At 38.7% G+C, this 20273-nt stretch overlaps 1 protein-coding gene across 2 annotated transcripts in view; it reads right to left on the minus strand.

The window, feature by feature from the left end:
- Positions 1–7117: 7117 nt before the first annotated feature.
- EIF3A (eukaryotic translation initiation factor 3 subunit A) overlaps positions 7118–20273 on the minus strand; it is a 36150-nt gene continuing 22994 nt past the window's right edge. The window contains exons 18-22 of one of the 2 annotated variants that reach the window (XM_081329548.1): positions 19363–19448; positions 15293–16359; positions 13098–13272; positions 10649–10836; positions 7118–8307 (exon numbers count right to left, since the gene is read on the minus strand). In XM_081329548.1, the coding sequence (XP_081185674.1) occupies positions 8084–8307; positions 10649–10836; positions 13098–13272; positions 15293–16359; positions 19363–19448 (1740 nt within the window). In that variant the 3' untranslated portion in view covers positions 7118–8083. Of the gene's footprint in view, positions 8308–10648; positions 10837–13097; positions 13273–14941; positions 15202–15292; positions 16360–19362; positions 19449–20273 lie in introns of those variants that run through there. The other variant, XR_014026677.1, reaches the window with a different exon arrangement.

Here is a 20273-nt window from a genome sequence, read left to right on the forward strand (position 1 = left end):
TAGTTTGTATATGTAGTAGCCAGGGACCCTGGCCTCTGAATTAACTCTTTAAGAATTATATCATACCGTTTAGAGGGACTGTAATTTGTTTATTGTGAAACTTACCAGATTTTTAAATGGGACTAAGGATATCTCTTAGGCGTATGCTCCGTTTGCTGCTGTAGCTTTCTTTCATATTCTTGGCTGGAAAGGGAGCACTTTTGAATAAAGGAAATACTGTCTTTAAACGAGGCAGCGTAATACAAGTAATATGTATGAATCAAATAATTTTTAAGGAGCTGTTTGGCTGGTCCTGCAATGGTTATAAAGCAAGGTTGGAAAGATTTATTAAATGTGTTGAATTGGCATTTGCTTCCTTTGCTGTCTTCATTGTCTTCAAGCAATATTCTGATTACTAAAAAAAATGGGCTGCACTTTATGCTTAGAAGTCTTATAGTTTCTCAACCTTTTTTTCCTTCAGTTATTAAGCTCCATTTCAAGCACCTGCCTGTTTTGAGATTTCACCATTGCCTCCTTTCTCCAAATTCTAGTTAACTCCAGCTGGTCCAATTGAGACCACCTGGATGATCTTTGTGACCCCTTTAGAAAAACCTGGTTTTTCCCCCTGAATATTCTCCCATCACCTCAATACATTTTTTCCTTCCCCAACCAAGACTGGTTTGGCCTGTCCTTCTGTGCCATCCTTTCCCACCCACTCACCTCCCAAAATATGTATTAGACTACATATTTGTGTAGCTGGCGTGGAAGTTGTAAAGTGGATTTGTTTTGTAAATTTGAAGTTGAAAATCAGCCTGATAAGTCATGCCTTTTAATGCCAGATGATGGTAGTGCCTTTTCTAACAATTTTTATTAAAAGCTTTTATGAACTGCATGCCACATAGTTTTCATCCTACAATGTAAGAGTAGTATCAGAATGGCAGCTTACTTCAAATTAAGTTGATACAAAAATCTCTCAAAGTATACTATAAAAACAAGGGAACAGAAAAAAAACATCCCTGTATAATTCAAAAACAGGCAAATGAGTTGTCTCTTCCTATGCAATGTCTTTAAAACTAAATAGCAAAAAAGAAATATGTATGTTCAACTTAAGAAATAGCTATAAATCCACAAATGGTACATATAGCAGTAAAAGCTGGTTATGATTTATTGCTCCAAATGCTATATTTTTATTTTCCCCCTCAGTATACTACCGGTAAGTACTGTTTGATATTGGTTTCCAGCGTGAAAGCCAGTGTTAGTTTCAATATAATCTAAGATATTTTTTTCCACAGCAAGTATAGAGTTAATGTCTGCCAATTATATTTTTCACATATGAGTAGCATGCCATTTTTAACAAGATACATGCTGTTAGTAAGATTGAAACTAGCATTGTAAAACTAACAGCATTCGTTATTCAAATTATATATTGCTTACTTTACACCTATATAATCACACACACAAAACCCACTAGGTGATTGCTACACTCCAAAATTATTTTTAGCAAGTTTGTAAAAAGTGCTACCTGAAATCTATGAGTTGTAAACTACAGAGAATGTGACTAAAGAGTACCAAAGAAAGGCACATCCGTTTTCTGTGCTAACCATTTCATGTTTTTCAAGTAATTTTGTTAAAGGTAACAGTAAAAATGCAAAAAAGAAAAATAGAAAGGAATAAAAGGTACAAAGGAGAAAAAATAGGAAAATGCAAAGAATAAAAATAATTAAATATATATATAAAGTGACTCCCAACCTGAATCACAAGTATAACCAATTTTAGTAACTTTTTATGTTCTTAAATGGCAAGAAATAATCTCCATACCGCCTCTGTTGTTTAATTACTATTTAACCTTGATCAAGTTAACCAAGTTTATATTCATTTTGCAGTCAATCTTTCATCCATTCAAACAATAACAAGACATAGAACTTGATTTTCTTTACTCTGCCCCTTCTCATGAAACTCTTCAAAACTTCAACAAATCTGTTTCATAAATCTAAAATAGAAAAATTATCCAGGTCACTCTCTTGGTTTCTTTGTATGTCTCTTTAATTAAGCAAGTTTCTTTTGTGTATCAATTGAAGCACGTTTTTCCATATCATTAGTAGTCTGTCATTTCAACTGTTCGGTCTTGTCAGGTAAAACTTGTTCCACTTTCATAACATCTTTTAGATAGACTATCCAGAGGCAGATGTTTTTAATTCAATTTTTTTGAAAATATTCAATATTTCCAGTGTTAAGACAATCTGGCATCATATTGTCATTTGTTTTTCTTCTTTAATTGAAATTTTTAGTTACCTCTAGAGTCCAATTTTTAAAATCTTACTTTTTAAAAAATTCAAAACAAAAGCATTTTCCCATAGGAGGGATGATTTATAATTCCAGAATCTTATTTAAAGTTAATGTGAACATTTAATATTTAATCTGGACATTTTTAAAAAATTAAATTTATAAGCTAGTAGTTGAAATCACCTTTTTTCAGTTTTCACCTTCAAAGGTTTCCAATTGGTGAAAAGTAGTTAATAAGCAATTTCCAAATGTGATTATGAAAGTATGTAAACTTAGTATCCTTTTAAAAGCACTGACTACAATTTGAGCAAGACGGCTATTCCCTTATCTCCCAGTTCTCAAATCCCACCAGAGACCAATGTCTTGTGGTCTCATGATGAAGGACCAACTGTCTAGGGCACTTTTGTATGATCTCTAGACCAGGGGTCCCCAACCTTTTGGGCACCAGGGACCTGTCCCGTAGAGGTTTTTTCGCGGACCGGAGAGGGCGTGGTTTCATGTACTGTCTGCATACCACAGATGGGGCTTTACTTGTTTACACGGATCGGTTTCTGGCATGCTGTGGCCCGCTGCCGGGCCACAGACTGGGGGTTGGAGACCCCTGCTCTAGACCTCTCCTTTATTTGGAGAGGTTTGAAGAGCCAGTCCACTTGCCAGTCCTTCATTCTTAGCCACAGTTGTTGGCTCTGCTTTTCACAGAGCCATTTTCAGTCCACCTCTGGAAGCCACATGCTAACCATTTCAGAGTACAGCGTTCACTCATACGGGATAAAACAGTCCTGAAGACAAACGCTCTGTTATCCTACATAGCAACTGCTAGAACAATTTGGCAAGCTTTCCCCAACTACATATCCTACAATTCTCATTATCTTCAGTTACTTTAAAACAGAAAATTAACAACTAAAAAAAATTACACTTTGGCGCCCTCTACATGTGTGGATAGTTGAGAATTCTGGGAATTATAAGCCACACATGAAAGCACCCAACTGGGAAGTTTATTGAAATAATGCTTCTTTAAAATAAGAAAGCAAATTGAGGATAGGCTCTCAGAAAAATCTAAGGTTAAATATAATTTGTGAGTTAGCACGTGTAGAACCAGCCGATCTGCCTCATTTAATAGTGACTTGGCAAGTTGTGTGAATACATTTGCATGTTTATAAAACTGGGGATCTTTTAAGTGAATGAGCACCTTTGAGTTCAGCTGCATTATTTACAGACATGGATTATTCTGCTTGTTTTCCACTGTTTTTGTTTTCATGGAGGCCTATAGATGGCACACAATCAAACTTCGAGGATGGAGAAGGCTTTGTGTATTTCCTTGGAAAATGAAACTGGACTATGATGTAACCTTTGTTTTAAATACGTTTCAAATTTTTGCTGCCTTATTTGCCTCCCCACATATAATTTTTAAGTCTTTTTAGAATGAATTTTCAGTCTATGTCAATGAAGGCACCTGTAGGCTCCTCAATAGTATTCCTGTAACAGGCTTGCTATGAATATTTGCCCTTCAATAATAAAATTAAGTTTGTAAATATTTAGAACATTGGAAATGAAAAATTGTTTAGGAACTTACTGTCAGGTTCTATAAGTCTTCTTAAAATAAATTCTATATAATACAATATAAGTTTAATAGGCATTATTCCCTTAAAGTTGTTATAGCATTAGTAAAAGAGAAATTATTGGGAATCTGTAGCCCTGAGCTGTACAAATGAAATAATCAAATTGTCTTAAGGCAAGTACAGGAAGAAATAATTTGACAAAAATTTCAATCAATCTTCATACTTGGTTTTGTTCAAAGCAGACTGGGAGACTGTTCAGAGAAAGATTGTTCACATTTGCTTCAAACATTTGGTTTTAAATCAAAAAAGTAAGCCTTCTATACAGTAATCAGCTATGTTTAGGTTTCAGTAATCAGCACATGTTATTAGGTTTCTGCAATATATTAAAAGTTAGAAAAGTAGATTTAGATTATCCAATTTATGTAATCTAACAAAACACATATTTCTATCTGCAAAGTAAGCAATTATAATCAAGTTGCAACTGACAATGCTTCCTTTAACAAACTACTGACATCGGTACATAAATTTAGTAATTGAAATATTATCCCAGAATTGAGATTTAGCATCTTATATTCCAAACAAAATTACCTGATAATTTTAGTGAAATCAATAGGAATACTGAAAAATAAGATAAATTAGTTTAGAGAGAAACATCAATGTTATTTTGTTCCTTTATGAGCAGATGGAATGGAAGCTCATTTTTGTAACACAAGGAATCTATGGATGAATAAAGAGATTAATTATTTTAAACAATCTAAAACCAGTTCAAAATGTTAAATTTGCCAGATGAACAATAAAACACATATGAAAGTAGTGTGGGGGGGAATAAATATATTCCCTTATCATTTCCTAAATAGGTCTCGGGAAAATGCAATATGTATACTATGTATTAATGTGTACATCATTTTTTCTGGATAATTTAAAAGCACATTCTTAGTATCCTATTATAAATTTGGATGTAATAGAAACTATTAAAGAGTCCTAAAATTGCCAGGACAGATAAAATTTTGTTTTCAGAATGTGTTTACAAAAATTATTTCTGAAAAAAAGTTTTGCTTTCATCTAATATTTGTAGTTAAAACACAAGAATAAAAAGACACCTCACACTAGAATTGTTTATATAATCCAAACAGTAAAGGACATATACTTATGAATATTTACCGAATCTAATTTCTACACACTTCGGAAAATTCATATTCATCAACAAAGTTTATATCCAGGTACAAATAAGAAACAGTAAGGACTCATAGGGACAAAAAAAAAGGCATTTTTCTGGAAGAAAAGTCTCTTAAAATTCTTTTCCCCAGCAGAAGGAAGTTTGATGCTTGTTGCTTAAGGTTATTCAGGATACAAAGAAATATTATTCCAGGTATCTATTACAATTGGATATAACATGTAGAATGTATGATTGGCTTCCTTTTGAACTTGTCCTGCCATAACTGTTTTGCTATTTTGTTGTAGCAAATGTACATTCTGTATATTCAATAACGTTATTAAAAACTAGGATGAAATGTCCCTAATTATGTTTTCAACAGCGGGGGGGGGGATTCATTGTTAGAGTGAATTTTTCTATCCGTGGTAGGGAAGCTCAAAGAAACAAGTACTAAAGGTAAAGGTAAAGGTTCCCCTGCACATGCGTGCTAGTCGTTTCCAACTCTAGGGGCTTGTGCTCATCTCCGTTTCAAAGCCGAAGAGCCAGCACTTGTCCAAGGACGTCTCCGTGGTCATGTGGCCAGCATGACTAGACGCCAAAGGCGCACGGAACGCTGTTACCTTCCCACTGTAGTGGTCCCTATTTTTCTACTTGCATTTTTTATGTGCTTTCGAACTGCTAGGTTGGCAGAAGCTGGGACGAGTAACAGGCGCTCACTCTGTTACGTGGCACTCGGGATTCGACCCGCCAAACTGCCGACCTTCTGATTGACAAGCTCAGCGTCCTAACCCACTAAGCCACCGCGTCCCTAAACAAGTACTACAGGAGAATAAATACATTTTTGTCAGTACAGAACACTTCAGTTGTTTCACATTTCACTCTAATCAATTCATTTTGTGGCTCTATATAAAGGTTCTCACTCCATTACAGTTATTCCACAACTTACGACCACAAATTTATGTTCCTAAGCAAGACAGTTGTTAAGTGAGTCACTGCAGTTAAGTTAGTAACACGATTAAGGGAATCTGGCTTTCCCATTGACTTTGCCTGTCAGAAGTTCACAAAAGGTTATCATAAAACTCCGGATACTGCAACCCTGATGAATACGTGCCAGTTCCCATGACCACACGGATCAAGCAACATTGAAAGTATGGAAAATGGTCTAAGACTGTATGCAGTCAACTGTATGCAATCCTTTTTTCATACTTATTTTGAGGTTAATCTTTTCTGCACAAGTCATGGTAGCTTCCCCCAAAGGGAAATTTAACTGCTTTACTCAGGAAACTACTCATAACAGGAACTGTATCAGAAGGAGATATGATTTTAACTGTAAAATGTAGTAAGCATGCATCTTTCTCCTTTGAATCTCTTACAATCTTCCAGTTTCTATGAAAACTAAATAAAATCAGGAAACACAAAACGTAACATTTTCTCCAATGAAAACATGATCTCCAAAAAATCAATTAAGAAATTTTACAGTTCCTCTATCTTAGCTGTTTTAATAGCATAGCACAGCATGAATTTTGTATAATGTATGCACATTCTAAATGCTAAAAACAGAAGAGATGCTGGGCAATCTATCTTATTTTATTAAGTTTACAATCTATGTTCAAGATCTAAGATACTTTGATTTTTTTCTGACAAACGCTGTTATGTAATTTGAATGATTGATGTTTATTCTTCAGTGAACAGTTATCATTACTGAATCTTTCACCCTTTTTATTTTTTTTACAAATGCAGGAGAAACACTTGAAATAGAAAAAAAACCCTTTCTTGATGCCTATCGTAACTGCATAACGTATTTAACAATGCAAAGTTGCATTCCTGTCTCAAAACATAATACTTTGATGATATAAACAAAGGACAACTAAGAAGTCCATGTTTATTTCAATTAAAATGAAATTGAGAATATGAAAAATATATTTCCACTGATTTTTAACTGAATTCTTGTTTGTATTTGAATTTATCTCCACTTTCCTTCTAACAGACAACTATTTAAAAAGATACTTATTCACTGAGTAAAAGACTGCTGGAAAAAGAATATATATGTAAGTTCCTACATCAGGCTATTTCCTCAAATATGTTAGAAGAAAGATTATGAAAATCTGAAACATCAATTAAAAAGTCACAACAAAATACCAGGTTAGATTTTAAAGTTTATTTATCATTGAAGTTAAACACATAGCAGCAAGTTCCGTGTTGGCTTCAATTAAAAACCATCACTAACATTGCTATTTCAGCCCCAAATTGAAGTCAACCCACTCTTACTACAAAGCACTTGGTTTAAAGGTAAAGCACTTACCCTGAAGACAAGAAATTCAGAAGGAAAGGAGGAGTGATTGCTCCACAGATCATGTATATGAAATGACACTATATAAATGTTTCAAAAGGCAGAGATTACCAATACCAGAAAGAGTGTCTATACACAGCAAGGAACAAAAATGCTCAGCAAAAAGATTACTCAAATACTTTCAATTTTAAAAGCCTGTTGTTTCAATACTACTGTGGCACTCATTGTGAAAGTAAAGATTGCAAATGGCTTGATAAGACTGTGCATTCAAGTAGAATCTACCGAAATAAACAAAAGAAAAATTCCCAGTCTAGCTAAAAGACCCATGACATTTATTCTATATAAATCAAATTAAAACATACTGAATCCATTAATACTACCAGCAATAGCCTCTGCCATCAAATAGCAATTTTAGACTGTACAGCATTACAAAGTCATTTGTTTATGGAACCAGAAACATTGTTTTAAACATATGCTTTGCAGGCCATATCCATTTTAAGGTATAAGGTTATTTAACATAAAAAACAGATTTGTTTTTGACTGAGATGTACATGCCACTCAAAGAATTCATTTATTTATTCTTACCACCAAGTGATCTGTGACATACAATTGACATTTTAGATAACCGGTATTTAATTTCCAACCATTAGTTGTAAGTTCTGTGCATGATCAGTTTGCATACAAGTTAAGAGTTTCATGCTTTCGTATTTCTAGAAAACTTTGTTAAAGAATTCAAATCCAGACTCTTAAAGCACCAATATTGTAATCTGGTATCAAATCAATGCAAAACACCAATTAAAGCCTGTTTGGGTTTTGAACTTAGCGTCGTACAGTGGTCCAACCTTCTTCATCAGTTTCATTTTTAGTGCGACGAAGAGATTCTCGGTCTTTATCTGTTCTCCAACCTTTCTCTTTCTCACCATCTTTTTCTCGTTCTTTGGAAACAGCAGGAGCAGGAGTAGAAGCAGCAGCAGGTGGTCTTCGAATCGTTTCACGTTCTTCACGTTCTTCTTTTCTATCATCGCCACGTCTCCAAGAGCTCACTGAAAAATAAAAAAACAGTATTTAGCTGTACTTCATTCACTGGGCTATCTAATGAATCAAAATCCAGAAGAATGAGTTTAATCTGATCAGCATGAAAAATGTCTTGGAGGAAATTTACCAACATGTTTCTATTACAAGATGAAAAAGTAATGAAGCATAACCACAGAACAAAATTAAGGAATAAGAAATAATTGCACTGAATTAATACATTCTACAATTTAAGACTATAAACACTGTACTACCAACAACGTTTCAGAATACATTGCAAATTCAAAATTAGGGTTATATGTATTACAAAAACTTATAGAATTACAAACTTGGAAGAAAATAATCATGGCACTGTTGAGTACGGAATGGTAATTTAGATCTCATGGTTCAATTCACCATAAAGATTCTGTGCATAAACTCACATTTAAGTATTTCTGATACTGTTTCCCCCAAAATAAGACCCAGTCTCTCTTTTTTTTAGCCTCCAAGAGGCACCAGGTTTTATTTGGGGAGGGGGTGGTTTCTTTTCCACTTACCTCACGGCGACAGCCCTGCCCAGCCAACCCACTTCTTCTGCAGCTGAAGGAGCAGCTTCATTCTGCAGAGAATGGAGCACAGGCCTGCATTTCGCAGTCAGAGGCCTTCTGGAAAGGCCTCTGCAGCCAAGAACCGAGCTGCAGATTCAATCCATAGCTCAATGTAATAATTCATTCCCTTCTTGAGAAACTATAACTATATCCAACATTTTTCATCCAGTTTCCAATCTTTCCTTTCTAGAGAAGATGGTGATTATGCAGCAGCTCCAAAGAAGTCTGAAAGAAGAGAATCATCTGGACTCCTTTCAGTCAGGATTCAGGCCAAGGTATGGAGTCAAGACAGGACTGATTGCACTTCAGGATGATCTCTGTTGAGGACGGGATGGGGATCATGCATCAATCCTTTTGGTATCATTGATCATAATACCACTGGAATAGCCTTGGGGGGGTTGGTGTTGATAGAGAAGAAGATGTTCAGGCCAAGGCCCTTATTATGTGGAGTGCCACAAGGTTTGGTGATGTTCCCTTTCCTGTTTTAACATTTACGTGAAGTCACTGTTGAGGTCATTTATTGGCTCAAGATGAGGCATCATCAGTATGTTCTGTTCACAGTCCCTCATGCCATGGTCATCCCCTACTTGGATTACTGCAGTATGTCCAAATGGGGCTGCTCTCAAAAAGGTGTTTGGAAACTTAAGCTGATGCAAAATGTGGTGGTGTGCAGTTACCAGTACCAGTCACTCAGCTCCGCGACCTACACTGGTTACCACTTTGCTTTGAGATGTAATTCAAGGTGCTCATAGTTACCTTTAAAGCAGGGGCCCCCAACCTGTGGGCCACAGCCTACTACCAGGCCATGGCTTCTTGGCCACCGGGCCACGTGAAGGGGTAGTTGCTGCATGCACTTGTGCATGCACTCACCCCACACACTTGCGCTAGCGCCGCCCCGAGCATCCCTCCGATGCTAGCATCGCCTGAGCATCCCACTTGCACTAGCGCCACTCGGAGCATACCACCAGTGCTGGAACTGCCCCGCCCGAGCGTCCTACCGGCACTAGCACCACCCCAAGTGCCCCGCTGGTGCCAGTGCCACCCCGAACATCCTGCTGTTAGCACCACCCCATTTACAGCACTTGTACGGCCCCATTTGTGCTTGTGCTTGGCCTGTTTTTGTGTACGTATGTGCACGCGGCTGATTTGTGTACACGCGCGTAAGCGTTAACAGCTGCCTCCCTTTCCCGGCTGCCAAACCAAAAAGGTTGGTGACCTCTGCTTTAAAGCACTTCATGGCTTGGGGCTGGGCTACCTCTGGGACCATCTCTCCCCAGTGGTGTCTATGAGTACTATGAGATCCAGCAGGAGAAGCATGTTCTGGGTCCCATCTATAAGAGAGCACCACCTGGAAGGGCCTCGGAAGAAAGTCTTTACTGTAATGACACCTGCTCTCTGGAACATCATCTCAGAGGTTAGACTTATCCTAACCCTGCTGGACTTTTGCAAGGCATGGAAAATTTGGCTCTGTCATCAAGCCTGGGGCTTTGTTAGGATAGGTGAGCCCATTTCTTGGTGTTGGTAGTGTTAAATCAGCTGCTATACCGTTTTATGTTATTTCTGTTGTTTTTAAACTTGTTTTTAACCATTAACCTCCTAGAGATGGATGCATATGAGAAATGCATATGAAATGGTTGTCCATATACATTTATTAAATATATAAAAATAAATATGCACCACCTGCATTTTTTGTAATGGAAATGCATTCCCTATTTTTCTGGTAGGGTTTATGTAACAATGATAGAATTGTGTAGAAGTACTCTACCTTCTTCCCGATCTGTTCTGGGTGGAGGTCCTCTCCTTTCTCTCTCTTCACCACGGCGATCTCGAAGATCACGACCAACACGGTCATCTCTAGAGTCACGACCACCTCTGTCCCATTCATCACAACGAACTGAATCTCTCCAGCTAGAGGTTTCCTCAGCTGCTCCTCTTCTCCAACCAGTGTCATCCCTTTAATTATAAAAGTTCTATCAGTCCTAAAGAAAGGACCTTCAAACTACAGGTTATCTGCAGGAGAATGACTTATATCATCAGTATTTTCATATAGATTGCAATTAGCACTGGGAAAGAAGTATTTTAAAAAGATAATGGATATTTAAAATGCCTTTGAAAAAAATAATAATATACATGTTAATGTTAATGGTCAATGACCACTCATGTAGCAATCTTCCAAAATTGCAACAACCCTGAAGAAGCGGTACTTATGAGCAGTCCTCAGAGTTTCAGCCATCCCAGCACCCCAGCAGTGACTGATCATGATCTGGACAAGTCCACATGATCTGGGCAACAAGCCCACAATTACAATGGTTGCAGCATCCTGTTGTCATGTGATCACCAATCACCTTCGCGTGAGCAATGTCAATGGGGAAACTGGCAGGAAAGATTACAACTGTCTTCTGTAAGTTCCTACTCCTACTCCCACCGCTTTTTATCCCGATGAGTCTACACTCTGTATAGCACATGCAGCCACTCCTTGCTGGTTGCCTTCAAATCACAGTAGGCACTTGCCCAGTGCCAGCTTGCTTGCCTCCCCCAGACTTGCGACTTCCTGTCAGCTTCCCCACTGACTTTGCTTGTTCAAAGCTGGCATGAAGCTGCAAGGAGGTCCTTCCTTAAGGTCTTATGATCCTCACTTAATGGCAGCAATGGAGACTGTAAGGATTGCTGTTGCTAAGTGATGTGGTCATGTGACATTGTGCTTTATGACCGCACTGCTTAGTTAAGCAAGGGCTATCTATAAAATGGAAGCATCCCTAAATTTTTGTGAACATGCAAATTGTTTCTATAGTATCTTTTTTTTTAAAAAAGAAATACTTCCAACCCAATGGAATGTTGGGGAAAAAGTATGTAAAGGGACTCCGGATTCTCTCTTTACATTCTGTCTGTCAATTAGCAAAGCAGGTCCCTAAAGACAGAACAGAATGGAACCAAAGGAACAAAAGAAAGATTGACTTTGAAACTGGTCAGATGAGGCCTGCAGACTTTAGGAGAAAATTCCCCCAATGGATCCAAAGAGGTAGTACAGGATGTCACTTAGGATGTTGATGACCACTCCATTCTAAGCCCCTCTCTCTTGGTCACACAATTCAAAGTGAAGGATATGAAGCCTATTTCATGCTTCCCAATTACATACATATAACCAATACACAGATGTAAAAGCAGAAGTACACATACTTACAAACATACAGTGGCAACACATACACATCACCCTGATTAGATTATCACAGAACACAAGAGGCAAGATATATGCATGCATCCTAATTAGCAACTGGAGAATAAGCACAAACACACAGAGACATAGCAAAGTAATATATGTTCTGTTCCAGCCTACAACCGGCCCTGTTTGTGTGTCAGGGACAACCCCTTTTTCCTTTTTACAGTCAATAGGCTGGAAAAACCCCACCCAAATTTCTCTTTATTAGCTAGGAAGCAAGGGTTAAGTATTTATCAAGTCTTTTGAATACCTTGCTGGTTAAATCTTCTTTCCTGTTTCAGCCTAACCCAAGGCTATCCGCAGGCTTAACACATATATCTCCCTTGCTTCCTAGCTAATAAAGAGAGAAAGAGCCTGTGGCCTAGGGGTTAAAAAAACTGCCTAATATATAATTAGCCCAGGTTCGAATCTCAGATAAAGGGTATGACTGACTGATGAGAACAAAATAAGTTTGAAATGGCCATATCAGCCTCCCTAATTCTTTATTAGCAATTTGAATATATATATATATATATATATATACACATACGTGGATCCTTGGTTTTTCGGGTTTTTCCCCGCGTAGAACTAAAGGTGTAGGCGCAACGTTTCGACGGAATCCCATCCGTCATCATCAGGCTTTAGCTTCCTTCTTCTGGAAGGAAGCTAAAGCCTGATGATGACGGATGGGATTCCGTCGAAACGTTGCGCCTACACCTTTAGTTCTACGCGGGGAAAAACCCGAAAAACCAAGGATCCACATACAGGCACCCGCGAAAACCTCAGAAAACATATATACATACATATATACATTTTTTAAAACTGACATATCTTTATGGTATGATCAGTATGATCAACAAGTGCATACTGATGACATATTTTAAAATATGTTCCCTAAACCAAGTATTTCTTGTCACAGAATACCACACACTCCACTAGTCTATCAAAATTATCTTCTGGTTCATAAAGAAAAAAATATAAATCATCATATACTATTAAAATGTAATAAAAGTCTAACCTAGGACGCCTAAAACGTTCTTCCCGATCAAAGTCACGATCTTTGTCAAATTCTCGTTCCTTTTCATTTTCATCACGGTCTTTATCTCTATCCCATTCACGATCTTCTGAAGGTCTGGAATCCCGTGGAGGTCCCCAGCTGTCTTCTCGAGCCTTTTCTCGTTCTCTCCATCCACCTAATAGCAGCAAAACATAATCTTTTAAAAGCTAATTTCAATAGCATGTCAAACATCCATTTCAGCATTCTTTAGCCAAATTCCCTATTTTCCTGTCATTCCTGTAATATCTTTTGCCAGATCCCACAACTGTGCAAAATTTGATTGGTAAGATTAGTGTTTGGGAGTTCACAGTTCTGTAATGTGAAAAAACTGAAAAAATTTCATTCCAGAAGTGTATTCTATACTGCTTTTTTCCAATCGGTGGTAAAGCAATTAATATAGGAAAGCAATGGGGGAAGTGAGCTAAATTTAGTGGGTTTCAGGTTTAACAAGTAAGAAACATTTCAAAAAAATTTTTAAATTATTTTTCACTTTAATTTATAATAAGTAGCTGCCAGACGTTGTCATCTGGTCTAAACCATAGTATTAAAGAAAATATCATTCACAAATTCCCCAGAACATTATGATGACAGATGCAAATAAGACCTTTTCATAAAAAGCAGCAATACTTTAACTATGAAAAGCAAAATCAGTTTTAAAAATTTAAATACTTAAAACGTTTAGACACATTAGTATTTTATTCAAGTCTCATGAAATCCAGGATGAGGTCACTGAAGTTTTTTGTGATTTTAGATATCTATAATAGAGCCTTCTAAGTCAGACTCAAATCCTGCTAATTATACTGAAAAGTTGTTTTTTATTTTATTTTCTTCATAACAATACAGAAAAGATTTGCCATTGTGATCCTGTCAATTTTTAGTGTAGCATACAGATTTTAAGTTTCTTGCTGGTTTTCTGTCCTCATATCAATCTGGTCCAATCGTACTAAGTTTTTTAAAATCAGCCAAGAACCAGGTGCTGCCACCTAATGGGGCAGATGTCTATAACAAGATTTTTTTAATACCACTGATTATGTCATATTTGTGTTCAAGAATCAGATTACTTATTAGAACTTGGAATGTCTCCATTTAATCATTCATGCTCACTAGTCAAAAAATAAAATGGCATAAAGGTAAAGGAAAGATTTCACCTCTTACCCTGTGCCACACCTAAACTATTTCTTGGTTCTTCTTATAAGAGAATACCACCAGCTGAAAAATAGTGTATTATGGTAAATTTTCTACTGATTAGCAAAGGAATCAAATTATAGGTAGGTGTCAAAATGATTTTTTTAAAAAAAAAGATGGACATACCTTATATTTAAGTACTTCACTTTTCAACATTTAGTATCTGTATCGTTCAGTTTTATATTGCTAATACATTTCTGGAAATGAATAAGCCAAGGCTTTTCAACCAGCGGTACGGGTACCACCTGTGGTACATTGGCACCTGGCAGGTGGTACGCGACCATCCTAGAAAAGTGGTAGCGCGGGAGGGGAATGAGCTGAACCGGTGACAGCACTGCACAAGCCTGAGCGAGAGATGGCTAGAGCTAGGCGACTGGTGGTACTCGGATGTTACCATATCCTTAAAATGGTACAATGGGTAAAAGGTTGAAAAGCCCTGGAATAAGCCACCACAATGCATTTAATCCATATCCCACCACAAAACATTTAGAACAAAATGTTTATATTCTTCATGCATCTGTATACTACTAAAACTCTCACATCTATAACCTTTAACTGGACAAAATAGTGCATCATAGAGCAACAATTTCTACAAAGGTATCTCAAAGGGGCTAACTTACAGAATGCATCCAAAACCCTGGATCCTCAACTCCGGTAGAATTGAAATTTGGCAAATATGTGATTTCTTTGGGGTTGTCATGCCATTGGCCAGAGGTTCAGTAGATCAGTCTTGCCTTAATCCTCCACAGGCTGAGTAGACTGGCCCCTCCTTTGGCTGCTGGAGATAGGTAGACCAGTCCTGCCCTAACTCTCCAACCAGCAGAAAAACAGATGTTGCTCCTGTTCCCACAGCTTTTTTGCCCTTGGTCATTCTGTTTCTCTGTTTTGGTAAGGAAATATCTCTAAAATAACGACCCAACAGGTCATGGGTTGTCTATAATAAAAAGTTACAATTTGCATGAACTATTTACCTGGTTTACCAAATGGTCTCCAAGGTCCAGGCCTGGAATCATCTTCACGTCTGGGACCTCTGTCATCATCCAATCGTCTGGGTCCTCTGTCATCATCTGCATTACGCCAAGGTCTTCTATCCTCATCACTCCTTGAAATTCTATCATCATCCAGCCCGCGTCTGGGCCCTCGGTCATCATCCAGCCCACGCCTGGGTGTTCGGTCATCATCCAGCCCACGCCAGGGCCCTCGGTCACCATCCAGCCCGCGTCTGGGCCCTCGGTCCTCATCCAATCCTCGCCTGGGCCCTCGGTCCTCATCTGTGTTGCGCCAACTAGGTCGGTCATCATCCAGCCCACGCCTGGGCGTTCGGTCATCATCCAGCCCACGCCTGGGCGTTCGGTCATCATCCAGCCCACGCCTGGGCGTTCGGTCATCATCCAGCCCACGCCTGGGCGTTCGGTCATCATCCAGCCCACGCCTGGGTGTTCGGTCATCATCCAGCCCACGCCTGGGCATTCGGTCATCATCCAGCCCACGCCTGGGTGTTCGGTCATCATCCATGTTACGCCAACTTGGTCTGTCGTCATCCAAGCCACGCCTGGGTCCCCTGTCGTCATCCAAGCCACGCCTGGGTCCCCTGTCGTCATCCAAGCCACGCCTGGGTCCCCTGTCGTCATCCAAGCCACGTCTGGGGGTCCTGTCATCATCCAAGCCACGCCTGGGGGTCCTGTCATCATCCAAGCCACGCCTGGGGGTCCTGTCATCATCCAAGCCACGCCTGGGGGTCCTGTCATCATCCAAGCCACGCCTAGGGGTCCTGTCATCATCCAAGCCACGCCTAGGGGTCCTGTCATCATCCAAGCCACGCCTGGGGGTCTTGTCATCTTCAGTTGAACGCCAACTTGTTCTGTCATCATCTAGGACTTTCCTTGGACCCTTGTCTTCCTCTTTATCATGTTTCAATACCTTGTCTTCTGGTGCTTCCTGAGTAGGCTGTTCTGCTTCTTGTGGAGTAGCAGACTTAGTCACATCGTCTTTTCGTAAAGATTTTTCATCGTCACGTACTTCCCCACGCCGCCACTCTCTAGTAAAACAAAGCCAGAATTATGTTTTCAGATGTCCAAAACCCAATAACTGGATTACTCTTTCAAATTATAACTACGATGTAAAAAAGATGTCGAGACTCTAGAAAGGGTACAGAGAAGAGGAACAAAGATGATTAGGGGGCTGGAGGCTAAAACATATAGGGAACGGTTGCTGGAATTGGGTATGTGTAGTTTAATGAAGAGAAGGATGAGGGGGTGACATGATAGCAGTGTTCCAATATCTCAGGGGCTACCACAAAGAAGAGGGAGTCAAGCTATTCTCCAAAGCACCTGAAAGCAGGACAAGAAGCAACGGATGGAAACTAGTCAAGGAGAGAAGCAACCAAGAACTAAGGAGAAACTTCCTGACAGTTAGAACAATTAACCAGTGGAACAACCTGCCTCCAGAGGTGGTGAATGCTCCAACACTGGAGGTTTTTAAGAAGAGACTGGACAGCCATTTGCCTGAAATGGTATAAGGTTTCCTGCCTGAGCAGGGGGTTGGACTAGATGACCTCCATGGTCCCTTCCAACTTTATTATTATTATTATTATTATTATTATTATTATTATTATTATTATTATTATTATTATTATTATTATTATTATTATATTATAAATTACACATGATTTCTCATCTCAAAAATTCTATGAGCAACTTAATACATGCATTCATACATCAGAAAGTCACCAATTTCCATAGATAAGTAATTTCCATGGATAAGTATAAATAGGAAAATGTAAAGAATGCAAGTTATTTGTTCAATCTCTATCATGAAATGGAATATTAACAAAACTACTCTCTAAAGCAGGGGTCCCCAATCCCCGGTCCATGGACCAGTACTGGGCCATGGCATGCTAGCAACCGGGCCTCACAAACAAGCAAAGCCCCATCCACGGGATGAAGGCAGCACACAAAACCACACCCCCTCCAGTCCACAGAAAAACCTCTCTCCACGTAACCAATCCCTGGTGTCCAAAAGGTTGGGGACCTCTCCTCTAAAGTTTACAGGGAACTCAAATTAGGTACCATAAGTCACATTCAGGTTAAACATGATTACTTAAATAAAAGTCCTTTCTGTATAAGTATGTAGGTGGTTTCCATTTAATGACCAATAGCTTAATAACTGTTTGAAGTTTGACAACCTCAGAAAGTATCCTTTACAGCCTATAAAGCACTTCTGACCGTGTTGCCACCACCTGCAGTCATGTGAACACATTTTGGGTGTTTGGTAAGTGGCTCATATTTACAACTGGTTGTAGCATCCCACAGTCAATTACCATGATTTACTACTTTTTTGCCATTTTCTGGCAGAAAACTGCAAAAACCACCTATTGGATATGCTAGATTCACTTAACAACATCATGGTTCACTTAACAACTGTACTAACTCACTTTATAATCATTGTAAAAATGGCTATAAAATGAGATGACAAGCTTAACAGCAGCTCTAACTTACCACCAAAATTCTAAGCCCAATTTTGGTCATAAATAAAGGAATAATAGAATAACAGAGTTGGAAGGGATCTTAGAGGTCTTCTAGTCTAAAACCCTGCTCAAGCAGGAAACCTATGCCATTTTAGAAAAATGGTTGTCCAATCTCTTCTTAAAAACCTGCAGTGCTGGAGCACCCACATCAGAAGGCAAATCAGATTAATTGTTCTAACTGTCAGGACTATCTATACATGGATTCACGGCTCAATTTTAAAGATCATATAGGAGCCGTGACCAGGGGGGCTTTTGCCCAGGTTCACCTGGTGCACCAGTTGCGACCCTACCTGGACCGAGATGCTCTACGCACAGTCACTCATGCGCTCGTGACCTCCCGTTTAGACTACTGCAATGCTCTCTACATGGGGCTGCCCTTGAGGACCACTCGGAGGCTTCAGCTGGTGCAGAATGCGGCCGCGCGAGTTGTGATGGGGGTTTCCCGACACTCCCATGTACCACCTCTACTCCGCGAGCTGCGTTGGCTTCCGGTTGCCCTCCGGGTGAGATTCAAGGTGCTGGTGATGACCTATAAAGCCCTAAATGGCTTGGTTCCAGGATATCTGAGGGAACACCTGCTGCCGGCATCAAGTTTATTTAATTAAAATTTATTTATTTATTTATTTATTTATTTAAATTTTTATACCGCCCTATTCCCGAAGGACTCAGGGCGGTTTACAGGGCAGCATAAAATACAATATAAAAATAGTTCCCTTCGTCCAGTGAGCTCCCACAGGGAGGGCCTTCTCAGGGTGCCGCCGGCTAGATTGCCAGCGGGTAACACCCAGGGGGAGGGCCTTCTCTGTGGGTGCGCCTGCTCTCTGGAACCAGCTGCCCACGGAGCTTAGGACCGCCCCCGACCTTCGTTCATTTCACCGGGACCTGAAGACCTGGCTCTTTGAGCTTTCCGGCCCAGGCTGAGAGTTTTAATTGGGTTTTTTTATATATTTTTCAGGGATTAAATTTAATTCTTTTTAATTGTTTTTAATTTTTGTATCAATGTTTTAAGTACCCTGTAAACCGCCCTGAGTCCTTTGGGAAAGGGCGGTATATAAATTCAATAAAATAAATAAATAAAAAATACATGATGTTACTACATGAGTAGTGTGAACTTACCAAAATATCAAATTAGTCACTCAATTTTAAGATGTGTATAAACTAGCCAACAAAAGAAAAAAAAATCACCTAGAGCACTCTAAATCAAATGTTCCAGAATATTCATATAGGGAAACAAATACAATTAACAAAACTCAGTTTGGTTATTGAATATATTAATAGTTCTATGGTCTTATTTAGATGACCAATTAATTAACTGTACAGAAAGAGAATCTTCACTAAGTTTATTAAGGTTTGCAAGAACGTTCCGGAACATCTAATGAATCCTGGTAACATGGTATTAACTGCCACCGTCATTATTCCATATCCAGTCAATGTTCTTTGGATGACAATGTACATTCTTGCAGAATCAGAAAAGAAATCTATTGCAGATTGCTTTAGCATTATTCTGTAAGCTACCTTTCTGGGGGCCGTCTCCACTCTGATTCCTGATCAGTAGTTCTTCTCCAAGTACCTTCAGTTTCTCTATCACCCCAGCGTGATTCCTACATTTAAACAGAGTTAAAAAAAAACCTTAACATGATTAGGAATACTTATTTTAATTTCAATTATCACAAACATTTTTTAAAAAAGCACCGAGCCCATCAATGGTTTCAGAAGCACAATCTGCTTCTAACTAGTTTGCATATTTAAAGAACATGTCACGGCCGGAGGAGACAATCAATTTTCTGTCAAGGGCTTCAATGTACATTTCTTCAATCTAAAGAAGGAAAGAGTGGGTGTGTTTAAATACAAAAGCGGAGGGAGGCACTCTCTATTATCCCCTCTTTTTAGAATTTTTTTTTCTTTCCTAAGCAGAAGACTCCACAGAGCAACCTGTAACTCATTCCAGAGAGCTGAACTGGTTGTCTCTTGTTCTGCATTGTTCCAGTTTTCTTGAAAGAGCATGGGGTAAACGTGCACATTCAACACTGGTAATAGTGGTGGTTCATATCTGAAAACTAAATCTAAAAAGTTAAAACTTAATAACTTAATGTGGGATCTCAATTATTACTTATTACTTAACAAAAGGGAAAGGGGGAGCAGAGAACAGTAGTTCCCCAATGGCACAGTACACTCATCCCTCAGTAATATGTACGTTATTTGAAATTCATCTCTGAAATGGTATAAAATGTAGATATAAGAGAAACCATCATTTCTGTAATAAGACATTTCAAGTGAAACAAAGATTCAGATTAGAAAATGAAAAAGAACAAGGAAGAAATGATGGAATATATTATGAAAAAATGGATTTTTCTTTTTAAATTTTTTTATCTTGGTTTCAAGAGCAGGAGCTATTTTGTGAATGGGCTCCAAATGTGATGCTATTT

This window comes from Vipera berus (genome assembly GCF_964194415.1).
Source record: "Vipera berus genome assembly, chromosome: 5".
In the NCBI taxonomy this organism is placed as follows: Eukaryota; Metazoa; Chordata; class Lepidosauria; order Squamata; family Viperidae; genus Vipera; species Vipera berus.